This window comes from Ovis canadensis, chromosome 24 (genome assembly GCF_042477335.2).
Source record: "Ovis canadensis isolate MfBH-ARS-UI-01 breed Bighorn chromosome 24, ARS-UI_OviCan_v2, whole genome shotgun sequence".
NCBI classification, from domain to species: Eukaryota; Metazoa; Chordata; class Mammalia; order Artiodactyla; family Bovidae; genus Ovis; species Ovis canadensis.
In genome coordinates, this window is record NC_091268.1 from 28879537 (window position 1) to 28895718 (window position 16182).

The 16182-nt window shown below is 44.3% G+C and overlaps 1 protein-coding gene across 1 annotated transcript in view; it reads left to right on the forward strand.

Moving 5' to 3' along the window:
• LOC138428857 (calphotin-like) overlaps positions 1 to 15730 on the forward strand; it is a 53149-nt gene extending 37419 nt beyond the window's left edge. Inside the window, exons 2-4 of the mRNA XM_070289473.1 lie at positions 4953 to 5032; positions 5240 to 7750; positions 13040 to 15730. Coding sequence (XP_070145574.1) covers positions 4953 to 5032; positions 5240 to 7702 — 2543 coding nt within the window. The 3' untranslated portion in view covers positions 7703 to 7750; positions 13040 to 15730. The remainder of the gene's footprint in view (positions 1 to 4952; positions 5033 to 5239; positions 7751 to 13039) is intronic.
• The last annotated feature ends 452 nt before the right edge of the window (positions 15731 to 16182 follow it).

Consider the following 16182-nt stretch of genomic DNA (forward strand, 5'->3'; position numbering starts at 1 on the left):
AAGCTAAAGCCCCATCTTTGGGAAAACAAAAGAGAAGTTGTCAGAACTTTGCAGGATCCAGAGAAGACATAGAAGCTTAAGAATTCTGCCACAAGAGGGAGCAAGCAGCACAGAGTAGGCATACCCCTATAAGGTCTGAGAAAGCCTCAGAATCAGTAGCAGAGCCAACAGAAGGCAGTAAAAACTGGAGAAGATGACCGCTACTTTATGTGTGAAATGAGCAAAGCAAAACTCCAAGGAACAGAAAAGATCAAGGTAACATCACACCACCAAATGATCACAAGAAACTTCCAATAACCAAATCCAGAGACACGGAGATCTTCAATTCACCCAATAAAGAATTCAAGTAGCTGTTTTAAGGAAACTTAGTGAGTTTCAAGAAAACACAGAATGACAATTCAGTGAAATCTGGAAAACAATATACAAACAAAATGAAAGGTTTAACAAATACATAGAAACCACAAAAAAGAACAAAACAGAAGTTCTGGGGACTTCCCTGGTTATCCAGTGGTTTAAATCCACCTTCCAATGTAGAGGACTCGAGTTTGATCCCTGGTTGCAGAACCAAAATCCCACACATCCAGAGGGTAATTAAACCCTGATGCAGCAACAACTGACCCTGCACGCCACAACTACTGAAGCCCACGCACTCTAGAGCCATTGCCCCACAACTAGAGAAGCCCTCGGACCACAACTAGAGAGTAGCCCCTGCTTGTTTGCAAGTAGAGAAAGCCCTCATGCAGCAATGGCAATGAAGATCCAGTGCAGCCAAAATAAATAAATACATACATAGACGTTCTGGAGCTGAAGCATACAATGAATGAAATGAAAAATGAAATAGAAAGCAACCACAGATGGATCAATAGATGATTCTGTGAGATAGAAGATAGGAAATTAGAGCTTATCCAGTTAGAGGAGATCAAAGAGAAAGGAATGAAAGGAACCTACGTGGTCCATGGATCCATCAAAAAATAAAGTATTTTCCAAATTATTAGTTTCAAAAGGAAAAGAGAGGGAGAAGAAGGCAGAAAGTTTATTTGAAGAAGTAATGTCTGAGAACTTCCTAAATCTGTGAAGCGATCTGGATATCCAATTTTGTGAAGCTCATGGGACACCTAACAAAGTCAGCTTAAAGAGATCCTCTCCAAGGCACATTAAAAAAAAAAAAACTATCAAAACTCAAAAACCAAGACAGAATCTTAAGCACAGCAAGAGGGGGGTGGGAAAAAAGCCTATAACTTACAAAGGACCTCCCTCAAGCGATCAGTGGATTCTCAGCAGAAAACTTAAATGCCAGAAGACAGTGGGATGATATACTCAAGAGTGCTGAAAGGAAAAAGCAAAACAAAACCTGCCAACCAAAAGTACTTTACTGGCAAATCTGTTCTTCAGGAATGAAGGTGAGATAAAGACTTTCCCAGAAAAACAGAACCTGAGGCAATTCATCACCACTAAACCTGGTTTATAAGAAATGCTGAAAGGAATTTTCCAAGCTGAAATGCAAAGATACTCGTTAGTAACATGAAAACATGTGAAAATATACAACATACGGATAAAAGTAAGTATACAGTCAATTCAGAATATCTGAATACTGTGATATGATGGAGTGTTAACCACTTAGCTCCTTTTGGTTGGCAGGTTTTGTTTCGTTTTTCCTTTCAGCACTCCTGAATATATCATCCCACTGTCTTCTGGCATGTAAGTATTCTACTGAGAAACCACTGATAGATTAAGGGAGTTCCTCTGTTATTAAGGTTAAAGAACAAGAGTATTAGAAATAGCTATAATAATTTGTTAATGAATACCCAAAATAAAAGAGGTAAATTATGACATCAAAAAGATAAAAGGGGGAAGTAGGGGGAAAGAGTTTTTGTCTGTGATTGAAACTAAGTTGTTATCAGCATAAAATCGATGGTTATATCTATAGGACATTATGTGCAAGCCTCAGGGTAAACACAAAGCAAAAACCCAGAGTAGATTCACAAAAGATGAAAATGGCTTTACTGTACTCAAAGCAGAAGCAGTCAACAAAGCAGAAGTGGACATTTTCCTGGACTTGTGCTTTTTCTATGATCCAACAGATGTTGGCAATTTGATCTCTGGTTTCTCTGCCTTTTCTATTCATAATGGAAAAGAATATAAAATATCTTCTGGCTCAGCTGGTTAAGAATCTGCCTGCAATGTGGGAGACCTGGGTTTGATTCCTGGATTGGGAAGATTCCCTGGAGAAGGGAAATGCTACCCACTCTACTATTCTAGCCTGGAGAATTCCATGGACAGTATATTCCATGGGGTCGCAGAGTCGGACACGAGTGAGTGACTTTCACTTCACTTTCATATACAGATAGATATAGACATGAATTACTTTGCTATACAGCAGAAATTAACATCAACCTTGTAAATCAACTACATACTGCAATTTTCAAAGTGCAGCTTAAAGCGTGTCACATTATGTCATGGTATATTTCTTGTTGTTTAGTCGCTAAGTTGTGTCCGACTCTTTCATGACCCCATGGTATATTACCACTATGTAAAACGAAAGAGAGACCAACACCTCTCAACTAAAAGGCGTTATCATGTAAAAGAAATCTATTATTTCTGAAATTTAAATCCAGGAAGTATCATGTTAGCTACTGGAAAGTTAATAAGCAGTTGCTCATTTTTCTTCTGGTTGATGAACACCTTCCCAGCCAATAAAGGAATCAATAAGTTCATTAAGTTATTGACTTACTAAAGAAAAAAAATACTAATCTGGGGTGTGAAAATGCCTTTCTCTGAGAAACTATATTGTTACAATTACCTAATCCCTACCTCATATCAAGGACCCAGCACACCATTGATTTTTAACAATCCACTTCTGAAAGGCTTTGATCTCTTCTCCTGTATAAGAACTACTTTTGACTATCAGGAAGTAAAGCAAACATTTCTTCCATAAAAAGAATAACTTAAAAAAAATTATTTCCTCAAAAATATCCCGTGGTTTGTAACTTCTCTGGTAGTTCAGTGGTTATGACTTGGTGCTTCCACTGTCAGGGTCTGGGTTCAATCCTTAGTCGGGAAGCTAAGATCCAATAAGCCCCTGGGTGCAGCCTGGGGTCGGGTGGGGGTGGGGGAAGATGTTAATGAGTTGCTATGTTGAAAAATTGTAAAATGCGGCAATTTTCCATTTAAAACAAGATACACTAAAAAGTGTATTTCAATAGTATTATTGATGTTTGTCATCTATTTCTGCTTTACTGACTATGCCAAAGCCTTTGACTGTGTGGATCACAATAAACTGTGGGAAATTCTGAAAGAGATGGGAATACCAGACCACCTAACCTGCCTCTTGAGAAATCTGTATGCAGGTCAGGAAGCAACAGTTAGAACTGGACATGGAACAACTGACTGGTTCCAAATAGGAAAAGGAGTACGTCAAGCCTGTATAAGAAACACAAACTGGAATCAAGATTGCCAGGAGAAATATCAATAACCTCAGATATGCAGATACCACCACCCTTATGGCAGAAAGTGAAGAGGAGCTAAAAAGCCTCTTGATGAAAGTGAAAGAGGAGAGCGAAAAAGTTGACTTAAAGCTCAACATTCAGAAAACTAAGATCATGGCATCTGGTCTCATCACTCCATGGGAAATAGATGGGGAAACAGGGGAAACAGTGTCAGACTTTATTTTTTGGGGCTCCAAAATCACTGCAGATGGTGATTGCAGCCATGAAATTAAAAGACGCTTACTCCTTGGAAGGAAAGTTATGACCAACCTAGATAGTATACTCAAAAGCAGAGACATTACTTTGCCGACTAAGGTCGGTCTAGTCAAGGCTATGGTTTTTCCTGTGGTCATGTATGGATGTGAGAGTTGGACTGTGAAGAAGGCTGAGCACCGAAGAATTGATGCTTTTGAACTGTGGTGTTGGAGAAGACTCTTGAGAGTCCCTTGGACTGCAAGGAGATCCAACCAGTCCATTCTGAAGGAGATCAGCCCTGGGATTTCTTTGGAAGGAATGATGCTAAAGCTGAAACTCCAGTACTTTGGCCACCTCATGCGAAGAGTTGACTCATTGGAAAAGACTCTGATGCTGGGAGGGATTGGGGGCAGGAGGAGAAGGGGACGACAGAGGATGAGATGGCTGGATGGCATCATGGACTCGATGGATGTGAGTGTGAGTGAACTCCGGGAGATGGTGATTAACAGGGAGGCCTGGCGTGCTGCGATTCACGGGGTCGCAGAGTCGGAGACGACTGAGCGACTGAACTGAACTGAACTGATTGATGTTTGTTTCCATTAAGACCATGAATGTAAAATTGTAACAAATTCTGGTTTTGTTACAAATACTCTACAATAAACTCAAAACAATGTAAATTAAATACACCAATTTTTCAAATTTTTTCAACTAATTTAACACTATAAGGAAAATTAAAATTCCCTTGGTCCTAGATTTTAAAATTTTAAAAATAAAAAACTAAAAAAATTAAAAAAAAGATTTTAAAATTTAAAAAATAAAAAACTAAAAAAATTAAAAAAAAAAAATTCCCTTGGTCCACTGGTTAAGACCGTGCTTCAGCTACAGGGGGCAGGGGTTCCATTCTTGGTAAAGGAACTAAGATCCCACATGCCTCACAGAATGGCCAAAAAAAAACACCCCACCAAACTAAAACTCAAAACAAAACTAAAAAAAAAAAAAATTGGAAGGAAAATTAAAACAGAAGAAACTGAAAAGACGGGGGAGGGACGGCGGAATTCACCCCTAGGTCTGCTCTCTAGGCAAGCAAGTAATCGCCCAGTCACTAGGCGGCAAATAGCTAAGATCTGAATTAGGATATCTATCAACAGGCCCTTCACCCAAACCAGGGAAAGCCTTTACCTCTGAAAGTGGTAGCACCTGACACCAACCTGCCTTCCTAGCTGAGAAAATGGAAGTTACTGACAAGAGTCCTTGCCCTTTGCTCTCCTTCAGGATTTCGCCCCCGTTCTGGAAGGCGGGGGCTCGAAGGAAAGAATGTAGATACGTCTTCCTACAGCGGGGACACCGAGCACGTGAGGTGAACTCTCGGCTCTGCGCAGGTCCCACGCGGCACACGCACACGCGACTGGAGCACGCGGAGGAAACCGCGCGCGAAGGCGGCCCGGGTGGAGGCGGGGCGATGGGGTACACCGCCTTGGGACAGACCGCCTTGGGGCAGACTGCGCATGCGCCCTGCTCTGGGGTGACGCCTTTTTTTTTTTTCCCCTCTCTCTGCGCAGGTGGGCGGTGCCCGAGCTTTCCGAACTCTCGTCCCGCCTCCTTCTTGGCGCGCCCCCAACGCGTCGCCGTGGCGACCCAGCGGCCCCTGCCGGCCTGTGGCGACGCCGCTTGCCTGGCAGCTTCTGCGGACCCGGCGGCGGCGGCGGCGGCGGCGGCGACAGTCGGAGCTCATGGAGGTTTCGGTTAACGACGCCGCCAAGATCGAGAAGCGGTCGTGCCTGGGCCGCTGCAAGCATTTCTTTTGGCTGGGCGTCACCTTCGACACGGTGGGCGCGGCCATGGTGTTCACCGGGGTCTTCACCCCTATGCTCTGCTATGACATGTTCCTCTACCTGGGTGCCAGCATCATCTTCTTCAGCCTCCTCTGGTGGACTTTCTGGTACAGCGGTAACATCGAACTGTCTCCTGAAGAGGCCTTGAACAGCCCTTACCGCCTGCCTTCCGCCTACACGCTGGAAGTCCTGAGCCAGACCATCAGCAACCGCTTCACTTTCACCATAGGCAGCGTTTCCAACACCTTTATGCGGATACGGCGGCGGCGGCGGCTACCATGCCAGAGGTTCCGGGAAGGGCGGACATCTCTAGATATGACCGTCACGGGCCAGGTCGAAAGCCAGCTAGACCAAGACAAAGACTGGGCGGAAGGGGTCTCGGAGAAGGGCGAGGCTCAGGACTTTGGCAGCAAGGATCTCCCCAAACCCGAAGCTGTCAAAATTGTAAAGGAAGCTGGCTCCCAGGTGCCCGATGCTGGTGACCTGGGCCGTGAGGCTAGTCTCCCAAAGTTCGTTAAGGGACCATCGACCAATCTGGTGCAGCCATTCACGCCATCTCCTCTGGACCAGCCTCCAACTCCAGTCATGCTGACTTCTAAGAGCCTGCCCGTAGTCTCCTTGGCCTCTATAAGCCAAAGTGCCCCTATTCTGACTTCGAAGAGCCAGCCTGTAATAGCCTTGGCCTCTACGAGCCAGCCCCTTGCAGTGAATCTTGTCTCTGTGAGCCAGTTTGCAGCCCCTTTGCCCTCTACTAGCCAGCCTCCACCTCTCCTGACTTCTAAAAGCCAGTCTGAAGTTTCTTTGGCTGTAGTTTCCTCTACAAGCCAGCCCCCTGCAGTCACTCTTGCTTCTACAAGACAGCCTGCTGTCCCCTTGACTTCTACTACTCAGCCTCGGGTGGTCTTTGCCTCTAAGAGCCTGCCTGTTGTCTCCTTGTCCTTTACAAGCCAGCCTCTGACCATCCTTACCTCTGAGGGCCACCCCCTGATGCCTGTGACCTCTCAGAGCCCGCTTCTGGTGCCTGCGGCCTCTGAGGGCCACTCCCTGGTACCTGTGGCCTCTCAGAGCCACCCCCTGATGCCTGTGACCTCTCAAGGCCAGCTCCCAGTGCCTGTGGCCTCTCAGAGCCACCCCCTAGTGCCTGTGACCTCTCAAGGCCAGCTCCCAGTGCCTGTGGCCTCTGAGGGCCACCCCCTGGTACCTGTGGCCTCTCAGAGCCACCCCCTGGTGCCTGTGACCTCTCAAGGCCAGCTCCCAGTGCCTGTGGCCTCTGAGGGCCACCCCCTGGTACCTGTGGCCTCTCAGAGCCACACCCTGGTGCCTGTGACCTCTCAAGGCCAGCTCCCAGTGCCTGTGGCCTCTGAGGGCCACCCCCTGGTACCTGTGGCTGCTAAGGGCCAGCCCCTGGTGCCTAGAACCTCTCAGAGCCATCCCCTGGTGCCTAGGACCTCTCAGAGCCAACCCCTGGAGCCTAGGATCTCTCAGAGCTACCCCCTGGTGCTTAGGGCCTCTCAGAGCCAGCTTCCGGTGCTTGTGGCCTCTGAGGGCCACCCCCTTGTACCTGTGGCTTCTGAGGGCCACTCCCTGGTACCTGTGGCCTCTGAGGGCCACCCGCTGGTGCCTAGAGCCTCTCAGAGTTACCCCCTGGTGCCTAGGACCTCTCAGAGCCACCCTCTGGTGCCTATGGCCTCTCAAAGCCAGCTCCCAGTGCCTGTGGCCTCTGAGGGCCACCCCCTGGTGCCTCTGGCCTCTCAGCATCAGCTTCAGAACCTTTTGGAGGTCTGTCAAACTGGACCACCACCTCTTCAGGCCTCCCAGGCCCAGAGTCTGGCCACCATCTCTCTGCTCCAGGTTCTGCCCACCGAGTCTTTGCAGACCCAGCCTGTGGACCTGCAGGTGGCCCAGGCTATTCTGGACCTTCAGGCCACGTATCACACCCAGCAGGCCTCCCAGAGCAGCTCTTTAGTCCAGGAAATTAGACCAAGCCAGCCTCCATCTGCCCAGGAGTTTTACACAGAGCCAGTTGCTCTTGAGACCCCGCCACCAGCGGACCAGGAGCTAAGTCAGAACCGTCCTGACGCTGCAGCCCTGCCTCCTCAGTCTCCAGCTCCGGCTGCTCAAGCCCAGCAGTCAGTGCCCTCCGGGAGGACCCCTACCCTGGTCCGAGAGAAGAAGAGTCACTCCATCTAGGACAGAAGCAGACCCCAGCCTTCTGAGTGGCCCTCAGGCCTCTGCCAAGTAAGTGATTTAGGAGGAATACCTACAGTATTCCTTAATCATTTCCAGGTCCGTGTTCTGGTGGTTTCCTCAACCGCCTCTGTTCAGACACGTAAAGTTACTGGAGGTGAAGTGACCTGTTCCTTCAGTGATTCGATTATTTGAGCTTAGGTAGGTTTTTGAAACCTAGTGCTCTGAGTGGATGAGTTGTTGTTAAGGCTTTATGGCTCTACCAGCCTGAGAGTGTTAATTACCTTCACTCAGGAGTTCTAAGGCTTCAGGGGGTGTGAAGGTGGCGAGATTCTACAATGTTTCTGAAACAAGATGAGTTTAGGTGGTACAAGACACAGCACAAATAGCAGTGAGCCTTCCGGTGGGAAAGGTCTTTTCAGTTCTTTTTCAATCTTTTTAATTATATGAAGGAGAATGTCCTTATTCTGGGGTTACTGATCTCTAACACCTCTCTAATGCTTTGGTAGGCAACACCTCCACCTAGCTAGGACTTAATACCATTCATATTAACAATTATTTTAGTGGATAACTTCTATCTATGCCCAGTATTATTATTAGTTTCTCTGTTTACGATAGTGATGGTAGCTTTTTGAAATCCATTTACTTAAGTAAAATTATTTTACATGCATCAACATAAAGGTTAAAATTAATTGTGGCCTGAAACTTGGAAAGATTCTGAGACTTGGAAAACATTTTGTTATTTGTATTAAATCATATACGCTTATGTACCATAGTACACATGTGGTTATGTGTACTAAATCAGAAGACCCTTTATACTGACCTATGAGATGAATGTTATGGTTAAGACAGCTGAGGAGGAGGTTCATTTAACTCCCAACCGACCCCTTGTCAATTAGAACAATAGAAGAGATCATGTGAAGGTCAAAATTGGTGACCCTTAAAACACTGCTTCTCAGTGGTTTAAATGCTGAATGTCAGTATACTGGTCTTTCTCTCTGACCCCGTTTGATAAGTTCCTTGGGGGGCAAGGAGGAAGAGTATGGAGCAGAGCAATACTTTGAGATTATGTTAATGTTCCTTGTTTACATGCTACCAACATATTCAAGAAGGTGTTCATCCTTATTTCATATTGACTGGTTTCATCTCTGACATGAAATACAACTATTAGGTGGAAGTCAAACCCTTAATTTCCCTACAATTTTCTCCAATTCACCTTTAAGAGAATGTGTAACAGTTTCTAGGTATACACACACACATATATATATTCTGTAGATAATCATAGGGGCAAAGCATTTTAGCTCTTAATTTTTGTACAGTTTGGACTTGTGGATTCTAAAATGAAATACATTCAGTGATTTAGGTTTCTTTTTTTTAAAGAGCAAAACACTAACAAATTGTAATAATTCCACAAGTTAAGGATTTAGTGTTATTGAAAAAGATCATTTTCCCATTAATTCATATGATTGAAATAATTCTCCATATAATTCTTGAAGGAGCGTTTACTAAGTGCCAAGAATAATGGTGACCACAAATAAACACAAAGGTTGCAGACCTTGCCATCAGAAAGCTTAGAGACCGTGTTCTCTAAAGAGAAGAACACTTTAGACAAGGAAGAAGGAGGGGTAGCCTGGTGTCTACCCCTTATTTTTGACAGGAACTGCCATGCAGTGCCTTTTAAATGATTAATTCATTGGCCTGGCATTTGTTGAATTTCTATCAAGTGCCAGGCATTCCATTAGGTGTTAGAGATTCAGAGATAAGGTGCCCCTGTTCTCCAAGCACTCACTGTTTATCAAGGAAGGCAAATCTAGGAATAATTAGCACAGTGAAGATCCCCTGGAGGAGGAAACAGCAACCCACTCAGTATCCTTGCCCGGAAAACCCCTTGGACCTCTGAGCTGGCGGGCTACAGTCCATGGGGTCGCAAAGAGTCAGACATGACTGAGTGATTGGGCACACACACACACACACACAACAAGTGCTTGTAACACAAGTCTACTTGGTCTTCCAGAATACAGGTATGGGCTGGGTGAGAGATTTTTTTATCTAAAGCCTGTGCGTAGCAACGAAGACCCAGAGGTATCCACTGGATGAAGAAGATGGAAAGAACATTCCATGCATGGGGGGAAATCAACAGAAAGTCTCAGAGGTTTAACAGTCCGTGACCTGCTGGGGACACACTTGGGAAAGGATAATCTGAGGCTGTAGTCAAGAGTGCTTGGGGACTTTCGTTCCTGGTGGTCAGTTGTCGAGGTTAGTAGGCAGTAACTGAGCCAAGAGGCTGCAGAATCTGCTGGACCGTGAGTACTGCTTCACACAGGCAGTGAGTACTGCTTCACACAGGCAGTCTGAGCGTAAGGTTCCAGGGAAACAAAAGCTGTTTCAGGAAGGTAATGTTATTCCAGTGCATCTGAAAGGTGGGATAGCTGATGCCCTCCTATATAGGGCCACCATGATTCTTAGAGCTGATGGAATGGCATATGCCATATAACTGACTATGACTTCATTTCCCAAGAAGCTGGATTGACTTCAGTTTATCTTCCCAGCAGTCACTTGGCTCAACTCCGTTCATCTCACCGTGAACCCGTAATCTGATAAATAACTGAGTTTTGGGGGGGATCAATATTTATTGATTTGTACTAACTGCCACCAATAAAGCAGTCTTTACCATGAAAAAAAAGAGTGCCTTGGACTCCAAAATTGGGGGTGAGAAATCTTTGCAGGCCTTCTTTTTTTAAAACTGCTTATTTATTTTTGGTTGTTCTGGGTCTTTGTTGCCCTGCAGGGCTTTCTCTAGTTGAGACAAGCAGGAGCTACTCTTCACTGCAGTGCCCAGACTTCTCATTGTGGTGGCTTGTCTTGTGGCAGAGCACAGGCTGTAGGCGCAAGGGCTTTGGTTGCCCATGGCTTGTGGGATCTTCCTGCACCAGGGATCGAACCAGTTTCTCCTGCATTGCCAGGTGGATTCTTATCCACCGAACCACCAGGAAGCCCCCTTGCTGGCTTTTTAAGAAGGGTAATTGCGTTCATAATTCTACCTGTGTGCTCTGTTATAAAGTAATGGCAGTAGGCCAATGATTAGTGAATAATTGCTGAATTCTCTCCTGGTTAGTTCGAAGCTGAAAACAGCCCTCTTTGATGTTAGCAACAGTTTCTAACTAGAGTGTAGGCTCCATGGGTATTCATCCTGGAAGACGGTGTTAGGTGTTTATTTACTTGGGCATAACATTTTACTTTGGCCACAAAGACTGTTGCCAGGCCCTTTCTAGCTTCTTGGACAGTACTACCATAGAAATGAGTATCATTTCCCCAAGGAAAGGAAAGCTTAGGCAACAAAAGCTTATATTTATTTACTTATTTTTGTGTGTCTTTATATTTTGGCTGTGCTGGGTCTTCGCTGCGGTGTGCAGACTTTTTCTAGCTGCAACAAGCAGGGGTTACTCTCTAGTTGTGCATGGGCTTCTTATTGCAGTGGCTTCTCTTGTTGCAGAGCACAGGCTCTTGGGTGTGGGGGCTTCAGCAATTGTGGCTCACAGGCTTAGTTGCTCCATGTCATGTGGAATCTTCCTGGTCCAGGCATCAAACCTATGTCCCTTGCATTGGCAGGTGGATTCTTATCCACTGTACCACCAGGGAAGTCCCAAGAAAAGCTTTTTATTAAAAGAGATAGCTTGTGCACAAAGGAAAAAGTGGCAAAGAAAAAAACACACAACCACGAAACAAAACTTTCAGCTCCTAGAGTAGAAAGGGTGAGTTGCTTTTATGACAAAAGGGAGGGTTTGTCTGATGGAGCACTGAAGACTTCCAGAAATCATCAACCTTCTTTGATTATCAGCAGGTGGCTCCATGATGACTATCAGGAATAGGGAGTGCTTCTGTGAGGGGGAAGAAATGCATGAGAATTTTCTGTAAGAAAGCACAGGAACAGATAAGGTTACGATTTATAGTTGAGCTTCTAGTCTTGTGGCAACTAGCTATACTCTTTAGTGTAACAGAGATAGAGTTAATCTTTCATTCCCCCACCCCCACCCCCCGGCCAGGTTTTTTGTCTCTGGGCCCGAGACCCCTGGGGCCTTTGTTCTTAGCTCACAAGGCCTGTTTTTCTCAAGGCCCTTCCCAGTCCTTTTCCAAAATGGCTATGCTCTTGTCTTCCTGTCCCACGATACCATCAGGGAGAATGACTCTGTTTTGACACATTTCTCTGTATTGACAGTCGGATGAGTGCTTATCTAATACGGAGCTGAGACTTCCCTGGTGGGCCAGTGGTTAAAGCTCCATGCTTACAATGCAGGGGACCCAGGTTTGATCCCTGGTCAGGGAACTGAGGTCCCAAAAGCCATGCGGTGAAAAATAAATAAAATAAAATGGAGGCTGGCAATATTTTTTTCTATGAAAGCCCAGATGATAAATATTATAGGCTCGGTGGGTCAAAAGGGAAAATCTGGGCTATTACGTGGCTGCTTATATAACAAGAGAGTAACTGCTCCCGCCCACCCCCACCCCCACCCCCATTCCCACTCACTGGGGGGGTGGGTTGTACAGCTGCTTTGATTCCAGTTGCCTCAGCTGGAATCATCCACCTGACCAAGAGCAGCTTCTCAGTTTATATGACTCATTGCCTCTTTTTTTTCTTCTTAAAAAAAAAAACCCACAACATTTATTTGGCTGCACTGGATCTCTAGTTGTGGCATGTGAGGTCTAGTTCCCTGACCAGGGATTGATTCTGGGCCCCCTACTTGAGAACGTGGAGTCTTAGCCTCTCGACCCCCAGGGAAGTCCCAGATTCACTACCTCTTAAATATAGTAGTAGTCGCTTCTCCACTAGACCATGAGGATCTCATTCACCATTGTTTTATTTATCTTTGTGTTCCCATTTTGTATAATTTGGAATCAACACACACACACATGGGGTATTTGTTAATAATAGTAGCTAGCATTTATTGGGTGTTATCATACATTACCCACTGTACCAAGTAACTTACAGGCTTTATCTCATTTGTCACAATAGAGACAGGCACCACTCTTATCTCTAAGGAAAGGAGATCTGATTCTGGAAGGTTCTGTAATTCTTTCAATGTCATATAAATTGAGAAGCTGGAATTGATATATAATTAATGTATAATTTGTTATAAGGTGTATGCTATACACTTTCCCTGCAAGCGATTGTTATTAATGAGCCTTTTTCTTAAGCCTGTTAGTCATAACGAGCTGTAATACCCCGGATCAGTCTGTGGCTTAGTTCTCCGTTTAAAGCTCTACTTCCAGAGAAAATGAAAATCAACAACTCTTTAATTTTTTTGTTCCACTCGCATCTCAAAATTGCTTTTTTCTTTTCAGAACCCACCAGTATTCCTTCAGATTTCAACACCAAGTTTATAAAAGCACAAATACGTACCTTAACCTCATTTTGGAAACCTTCACGTGGAGTCCTGACCTATCTCAGACCAGCAAACGTAACCAGACTGCCTCTGCCAAACATACGTTTCAGGGTTGGGGAGAATATTCCAGCCTCAGATAATAAAGACATTATCAGAATTTTAACCCATAATAAACTGTGCCAGTGAACAGTTTGTTGAACAGCCAAATGAACTTTGGTTTAAAATAAGTTGGTTTTTAAAATAGATTTCTCTTGTGAAAGCATTCCAGCATTCTAAGTGGAAAATAACATCACACACTTTGGGTAAAGATATAAATACAAATCCCACAGAAATGGACATTGAAAAATGTGGCTTCTTTTTTAAGGATACCATGTGGCCTCATCAAGCTATCAGAAAGATTAGTACAATCAACATATTACAATTTGTATTTTCATTTTTTTAAATAGCAGGAGTTTCCCTTTTTCCCAAGGATTTCAAATTGCTGATTTGATTGCATATATTAATGATAACTTCCAGATGTTCAAGCTGGTTTTAGAAAAGGCAGAGGAACCAGAGATCAAGTTGGCAACATCCATTGGATCATGGAAAAAGCAAAAGAGTTCCAGAAAAACATCTATTTCTGCTTTATTTATGCCAAAGCCTTTGACTGTGTGGATCACAACAAGCTATGGAAAATTCTGAAAGAGATGGGAATATCAGACCACCAGACCTGCCTCTTGAGAAACCTGTATGCAGGTCAGGAAGCAACAGTTAGAACTGGACATGGATCAACAGACTGGTTCCAAATAGGAAAAGGAGTACATCAAGGCTGTATATTGTCACCCTGCTTATTTAACTTCTATGCAGAGTTCATCATGAGAAACTCTGGGCTGGAAGAAGCAACAAGCTGGAATCAAGATTGCTGGAAGAAATATCAGTAACCTCAGATATGCAGATGACACCACCCTTATGGCAGAAAGTGAAGAGGAACTAAAAAGCCTCTTGATGAAAATGAAAGAGGAGAGTGAAAAAGTTGGCTTAAAGCTCAACATTCAGAAAACTAAGATCATGGCATCCAGCCCCATCACTTCATGGCAAATAGATGGGGAAACAGTGGAAACAGTGGCTGACTTTATTCTTGGGGGCTCCAAAATCACTGCAGATGGTGATTGCAGCCATGAAATTAAAAGACGCTTACTCCTTGGAGGGAAAGTTATGACCAACCTAGACAGCATATTAAAAAGCAGAGACATTACTTTGCCAACAAAGGGCCATCTAGTCAAGGCTATGGTTTTTCCAGTGGTCATGTATGGATGTGAGAGTTGGACTATAAAGAAAACTGAGCACTGAAAAATTGATGCCTTTGAACTGTGGTATTGGAGAAGACTCTTAAGAGTCCCTTGGACTGCAAGGAGATCCAACCAGTCCATCCTAAAGGAGATCAGTCCTGGGTTTTCACTGGAAGGACTGATGTTGAAGCTGAAACTTTGCCCACCTGATGTGAAGAGCTGACTCATTTGAAAAGACCCTGATGCTGGGAAAGACTGAGGGCAGGAGGAAAAGGGAACGACAGGATGAGATGGTTGGATGATATCACCGACTCAATGGACATGGGTTTGGGTGGACTCCGGGAGTTGGTGATGGACAGGGAGGCCTGGCATGCTGTGGTTCATGGGGTCGCAAAGAGTCGGACACAACTGAGCGACTGAACTGAACTGATTAATGATAATCAAAGTTCATGTGGGACTGTTCTCTTTTATGTTCTTCCTTTGTATCATTGGATTATTTGTGCAACAATGCTCTAATATAGGGATAGTTTCTTTTTTTAGATTTCCACTTACAAGCAAAAATACGTGGTATGGTATGTTTTATCAAATCTTCCAAAAATGTTAGTTGTTTTTATAAATCCTCCCATTTTCTGTCCCATGCTTCAGTATTTCTCTGTTCAGAATTTTAAAAAAATTAACTCAGGCTGGAAGCCTTTATGCATTGCAGATACTTGGAAAAAAGAATAATGGCAGGATATTATGCTAAGTGAAATAAGCCAGTTACAACAAGACATATGCTGCTGTGTGAGTCCACCTATATAAGATTTCTCATGTCAGAGAATCAGACTCACAGAGACAGAAAGAAGAGTGATGGTTTCCAGAGTCTGGGGATAGTTGGGGGAATGGGGAGTTGTTTAATGGGTACAGAATTTCAGATGAAAAGGGTTATGGAGATCGATTGTACAACAGTGTGGATGTACTTAACACTACCGAACTGTACATTTGAAAATGGTTAAGATGGTAAATTTTATGTGTGCATGCTTGCCTGCTAAGTCACTTCAGTTGTATCCAACTCTTTGCAACCCCATGGACTGTAGCCCCCCAGGCTCCTCTGTCCATGGGATTCTCCAGGCAAGAATACTGGAGTGGGCTGCCATGGCCTCCTCCAGAGGGTCTTCCTGACCCAGGGATAGAACTCGTGTCTCTTACATCTCCTGCGTTGGCAGGCAGGTTCTTTACCACTGGCACCACCAAAACTTTCTGTGTATTTGACCACAATCCAAAAAGAATAATTGGATTAAACCAGCAATTTATAAACCATTTAACATTTATAGATTTATTTTTAACTAATAAATATGTGCAACTGCTGAGCTTCTATATATAAAATGCACCAGGTAAGCACAGTTGTCTTGTTGCTGTTTTTAATTTTATTGATTATTTGTTTATTGGGCTGCACCCGGTCTTAGTTGCAACATGTGGAATCTAGTTCCTTGACCAAGTATCGAACCCAGGCCCCCTGCATTGGGAGTGTGGAATCATAGCCACTGGACTACCAGGGAAATCTTAGCAGAGTTGTTTTAAGAATTGAAGAGCTATAGTTAGGAATTCAGAGAAAAATCAACTTTAATGTAGTGCAGAATAAGGGACCAAGTAAGTGCAAAGGACATTCTTGGAGGACAGAGGGTGTGTACATACGCACATTTCAGGAACCTGCAGAAGAGCCTTTTATCTTGCAGAGGCTAATCAATACTCCTATGATTGGATTTTATCTTGGGTAAATAGACTTGGTTCTTAAGAATTGTGATTAGTGAACCTCAAGCGTCACCAATGCTGAGCCGCAGATCGTCACCTTGAA